The following is a 6,000-nucleotide window of genomic DNA, read 5'->3' as shown; positions in this document are numbered from 1 at the left end:
ACACACACACACACACACACGCCTGCTGTAGGTTATACACACACACACGCCTGCTGTAGGTTATACACACACACGCACACGCCTGCTGTAGGTTATACACACACACACACACACACGCCACTCGCCTGCTGTAGGTTATACACACACACACACACACACACACACACACACACACACACACACACACACACACACGCCTGCTGTAGGTTATACACACACACACACACACGCCTGCTGTAGGTTATACACACACACGCACACGCCTGCTGTAGGTTATACACACACACACGCACACGCCTGCTGTAGGTTATACACACACACGCACTCGCCTGCTGTAGGTTATACACACACACGCACACGCCTGCTGTAGGTTATACACACACACACACACACTCGCCTGCTGTAGGTTATACACACACACACACACACACACACATGCCTGCTGTAGGTTATACACACACACACACACACACACACACACACACAGCCTGCTGTAGGTTATACACACACACACACACACACACACACACACACACACACACACACACACACACACACACACACACACCTGCTGTAGGTTATACACACACACACACACACCTGCTGTAGGTTATACACACACACACACACACACACACACACACACACACACACACACACACACACACACACACCTGCTGTAGGTTATACACACACACACACACACACACCTGCTGTAGGTTATACACACACACACACACTCACACACACACACACACACACACACACACACACACACACAGCCTGCTGTAGGTTATACACACACACACGCCTGCTGTAGGTTCACACACACACACACACACACACACGCACACGCCTGCTGTAGGTTATACACACACACACACACACACACACACACACACACACACACACACACACACACACACACACACCTGCTGTAGGTTATACACACACACACCCCTGCTGTAGGTTATACACACACACACACACACACACACACACACACACACACACACACACACACACACGCCTGCTGTAGGTTATACACACACACACAGCACACACACAGCCTGCTGTAGGTTATACACACACACACACACACACGCACACTCGCCTGCTGTAGGTTATACACACACACACACACACACACACACACACACACACACACACACACGCCTGCTGTAGGTTATACACACACACGCACTCGCCTGCTGTAGGTTATACACACACACGCACTCGCCTGCTGTAGGTTATACACACACACGCACTCGCCTGCTGTAGGTTATACACACACACACACACACTCGCCTGCTGTAGGTTATACACACACACACACTCGCCTGCTGTAGGTTATACACACACACACACACTCGCCTGCTGTAGGTTATACACACACACACACGCACTCGCCTGCTGTAGGTTATACACACACACACACACACACACACATGCCTGCTGTAGGTTATACACACACATGCACAGCAAGTCAACTGTACTTTCAATCCTTCAGTTTTCTGTGTCCTAATGAGTGTCTCTTCTCAGTGAGGACTGTCGTCACTTTGAGCTGGAGGCTCCTAACTTCTCCCTGGCGGAGGAGACCATCAGAGACATGGAGGAGCACGGACAGATGTGGTCTCTGTATGAGGACTGGCAGGAGGGCTTCCAGGAGAAGGCCAAGGAGGACTGGATCACATTCAGGTTAGGAGTCTGACATCAGATAGGTGTCAGGGAACATTTGGGGTAAGATTTGATATTGTCATTTGTCTTCGCTGGCTGAGAGGTTGAATAAACAGTGTGTGTGTGTGTGTTTTGCAGGAGTAAGACCTACGTGTTTGAGGAGTTCCTGTTTGCATGGCAGGACAGACTGAGGAAGCTTGAGCAGCACACCAGCATGTCTGTCAAAATACAGAGAGAAGTTGACAAATACAAGGTGGGGGAGAGAGAGTGTTCTGTGTTTGTAGAGTCTGGTTCTGGTGTTAAGGTGTGTTCTGTGTGTGTGTAGAGTCTGGTTCTGGTGTTAAGGTGTGTTCTGTGTGTGTGTAGAGTCTGGTTCTGGTGTTAAGGTGTGTTTATAGAGTCTGGTTCTGGTGTTAAGGTGTGTTCTGTGTGTGTTGTAGAGTCTGGTTCTGGTGTTAAGGTGTGTTCTGTGTGTGTGTGTAGAGTCTGGTTCTGGTGTTAAGGTGTGTTCTGTGTGTGTGTAGAGTCTGGTTCTGGTGTTAAGGTGTGTTCTGTGTGTGTTTTAGAGTCTGGTTCTGGTGTTAAGGTGTGTTCTGTGTGTGTAGAGTCTGGTTCTGGTGTTAAGGTGTGTTCTGTGTGTGTTTATAGAGTCTGGTTCTGGTGTTAAGGTGTGTTCTGTGTGTGTGTAGAGTCTGGTTCTGGTGTTAAGGTGTGTTCTGTGTGTGTAGAGTCTGGTTCTGGTGTTAAGGTGTGTTCTGTGTGTGTTTATAGAGTCTGGTTCTGGTGTTAAGGTGTGTTCTGTGTTTGTAGAGTCTGGTTCTGGTGTTAAGGTGTGTTCTGTGTGTGTGTAGAGTCTGGTTCTGGTGTTAAGGTGTGTTCTGTGTGTGTAGAGTCTGGTTCTGGTGTTAAGGTGTGTTCTGTGTGTGTTTGTAGAGTCTGGTTCTGGTGTTAAGGTGTGTTCTGTGTGTGTGTAGAGTCTGGTTCTGGTGTTAAGGTGTGTTCTGTGTGTGTAGAGTCTGGTTCTGGTGTTAAGGTGTGTTCTGATGTGTGTGTAGAGTCTGGTTCTGGTGTTAAGGTGTGTGTGTAGAGTCTGGTTCTGGTGTTAAGGTGTGTTCTGTGTGTGTAGAGTCTGGTTCTGGTGTTAAGGTGTGTAGAGTCTGGTTCTGGTGTTAAGGTGTGTTCTGTGTGTGTTTGTAGAGTCTGGTTCTGGTGTTAAGGTGTGTTCTGTGTGTGTAGAGTCTGGTTCTGGTGTTAAGGTGTGTTCTGTGTGTTGTAGAGTCTGGTTCTGGTGTTAAGGTGTGTTCTGTGTGTGTTTGTAGAGTCTGGTTCTGGTGTTAAGGTGTGTAGAGTCTGGTTCTGGTGTTAAGGTGTGTTCTGTATGTGTGTGTAGAGTCTGGTTCTGGTGTTAAGGTGTGTTCTGTGTGTGTAGAGTCTGGTTCTGGTGTTAAGGTGTGTTTGTAGAGTCTGGTTCTGGTGTTAAGGTGTGTTCTGTGTGTGTGTTTGTAGAGTCTGGTTCTGGTGTTAAGGTGTGTTCTGTGTGTGTAGAGTCTGGTTCTGGTGTTAAGGTGTGTTCTGTGTGTGTGTTTATAGAGTCTGGTTCTGGTGTTAAGGTGTGTTCTGTGTGTGTGTTTGTAGAGTCTGGTTCTGGTGTTAAGGTGTGTTTGTAGAGTCTGGTTCTGGTGTTAAGGTGTGTAGAGTCTGGTTCTGGTGTTAAGGTGTGTTCTGTGTTTGTAGAGTCTGGTTCTGGTGTTAAGGTGTGTTCTGTGTGTGTGTTTGTAGAGTCTGGTTCTGGTGTTAAGGTGTGTTCTGTGTGTGTGTAGAGTCTGGTTCTGGTGTTAAGGTGTGTTCTGTGTGTGTAGAGTCTGGTTCTGGTGTTAAGGTGTGTTCTGTGTGTGTGTTTATAGAGTCTGGTTCTGGTGTTAAGGTGTGTTCTGTGTGTGTGTTTGTAGAGTCTGGTTCTGGTGTTAAGGTGTGTTCTGTGTGTGTGTAGAGTCTGGTTCTGGTGTTAAGGTGTGTTCTGTGTGTGTAGAGTCTGGTTCTGGTGTTAAGGTGTGTTTGTAGAGTCTGGTTCTGGTGTTAAGGTGTGTTCTGTGTGTGTGTAGAGTCTGGTTCTGGTGTTAAGGTGTGTTCTGTGTGTGTTTGTAGAGTCTGGTTCTGGTGTTAAGGTGTGTTCTGTGTGTGTAGAGTCTGGTTCTGGTGTTAAGGTGTGTTCTGTGTGTGTGTAGAGTCTGGTTCTGGTGTTAAGGTGTGTTCTGTGTGTGTTTGTAGAGTCTGGTTCTGGTGTTAAGGTGTGTTCTGTGTTTGTAGAGTCTGGTTCTGGTGTTAAGGTGTGTTTGTAGAGTCTGGTTCTGGTGTTAAGGTGTGTTCTGGTGTTGGGTGTTCGGGTGTGTAGAGTCTGGTTCTGGTGTTAAGGTGTGTTCTGTGTGTGTGTAGAGTCTGGTTCTGGTGTTAAGGTGTGTTCTGTGTGTGTTGTAGAGTCTGGTTCTGGTGTTAAGGTGTGTTTGTAGAGTCTGGTTCTGGTGTTAAGGTGTGTTCTGTGTGTGTGTAGAGTCTGGTTCTGGTGTTAAGGTGTGTTCTGTGTGTGTAGAGTCTGGTTCTGGTGTTAAGGTGTGTTCTGTGTGTGTTTGTAGAGTCTGGTTCTGGTGTTAAGGTGTGTTCTGTGTGTGTGTAGAGTCTGGTTCTGGTGTTAAGGTGTGTTCTGTGTGTTGTAGAGTCTGGTTCTGGTGTTAAGGTGTGTTTGTAGAGTCTGGTTCTGGTGTTAAGGTGTGTTCTGTGTGTTGTAGAGTCTGGTTCTGGTGTTAAGGTGTGTTCTGTGTTTGTAGAGTCTGGTTCTGGTGTTAAGGTGTGGTAGAGTCTGGTTCTGGTGTTAAGGTGTGTTCTGTGTGTGTTGTAGAGTCTGGTTCTGGTGTTAAGGTGTGTTCTGTATGTGTTTGTAGAGTCTGGTTCTGGTGTTAAGGTGTGTTCTGTGTGGTGTAGAGTCTGGTTCTGGTGTTAAGGTGTGTTTGTAGAGTCTGGTTCTGGTGTTAAGGTGTGTTCTGTGTGTGTGTAGAGTCTGGTTCTGGTGTTAAGGTGTGTTTGTAGAGTCTGGTTCTGGTGTTAAGGTGTGTTCTGTGTTGTGTAGAGTCTGGTTCTGGTGTTAAGGTGTGTTCTGTGTGTGTGTAGAGTCTGGTTCTGGTGTTAAGGTGTGTTCTGTGTGTGTGTAGAGTCTGGTTCTGGTGTTAAGGTGTGTTCTGTGTGTGTGTGTAGAGTCTGGTTCTGGTGTTAAGGTGTGTTCTGTGTGTGTTTGTAGAGTCTGGTTCTGGTGTTAAGGTGTGTAGAGTCTGGTTCTGGTGTTAAGGTGTGTTCTGTGTGTGTAGAGTCTGGTTCTGGTGTTAAGGTGTGTTCTGTGTGTGTAGAGTCTGGTTCTGGTGTTAAGGTGTGTTCTGTGATGTGTTTGTAGAGTCTGGTTCTGGTGTTAAGGTGTGTTCTGTGTGTGTAGAGTCTGGTTCTGGTGTTAAGGTGTGTTGTGTGAGAGTCTGGTTCTGGTGTTAAGGTGTGTTCTGTGTGTGTGTTTGTAGAGTCTGGTTCTGGTGTTAAGGTGTGTTCTGTGTGTGTTTGTAGAGTCTGGTTCTGGTGTTAAGGTGTGTTCTGTGTGTGTGTAGAGTCTGGTTCTGGTGTTAAGGTGTGTTCTGTGTGTGTTTGTAGAGTCTGGTTCTGGTGTTAAGGTGTGTTTGTAGAGTCTGGTTCTGGTGTTAAGGTGTGTTCTGTGTGTGTAGAGTCTGGTTCTGGTGTTAAGGTGTGTTCTGTATGTGTTGTGTAGAGTCTGGTTCTGGTGTTAAGGTGTGTTGGTAGAGTCTGGTTCTGGTGTTAAGGTGTGTTCTGTAGTGTGTGTAGAGTCTGGTTCTGGTGTTAAGGTGTGTTCTGTGTGTGTGTAGAGTCTGGTTCTGGTGTTAAGGTGTGTTCTGTGTGTGTGTAGAGTCTGGTTCTGGTGTTAAGGTGTGTTCTGTGTGTGTTTGTAGAGTCTGGTTCTGGTGTTAAGGTGTGTTCTGTGTGTGTTGTAGAGTCTGGTTCTGGTGTTAAGGTGTGTTCTGTGTGTGTGTAGAGTCTGGTTCTGGTGTTAAGGTGTGTTCTGTGTGTGTTTGTAGAGTCTGGTTCTGGTGTTAAGGTGTGTTTGTAGAGTCTGGTTCTGGTGTTAAGGTGTGTTCTGTGTGTGTAGAGTCTGGTTCTGGTGTTAAGGTGTGTTTGTAGAGTCTGGTTCTGGTGTTAAGGTGTGTTCTGTGTGTGTGTAGAGTCTGGTTCTGGTGTTAAGGTGTGTTCTGTGTGTGTAGAGTCTGGTTCTGGTGT

At 46.7% G+C, this 6,000-nt stretch overlaps 1 protein-coding gene across 1 annotated transcript in view; it reads left to right on the top strand.

The window, feature by feature from the left end:
• Window positions 1-6,000, top strand: part of dync2h1 (dynein cytoplasmic 2 heavy chain 1) — a 328,531-nt gene that overhangs the window by 16,494 nt on the left and 306,037 nt on the right. Inside the window, exons 23-24 of the mRNA XM_082956441.1 lie at window positions 1,543-1,698; window positions 1,816-1,930. Coding sequence (XP_082812567.1) covers window positions 1,543-1,698; window positions 1,816-1,930 — 271 coding nt within the window. The remainder of the gene's footprint in view (window positions 1-1,542; window positions 1,699-1,815; window positions 1,931-6,000) is intronic.

This window comes from Salmo salar, chromosome 09 (genome assembly GCF_965601325.2).
Source record: "Salmo salar chromosome 09, fSalSal1, whole genome shotgun sequence".
Classification (NCBI taxonomy): domain Eukaryota; kingdom Metazoa; phylum Chordata; class Actinopteri; order Salmoniformes; family Salmonidae; genus Salmo; species Salmo salar.
The sequence above is the reverse complement of the archived record's forward strand: the minus strand, read 5'-3'. Positions and strand labels throughout refer to the sequence as shown.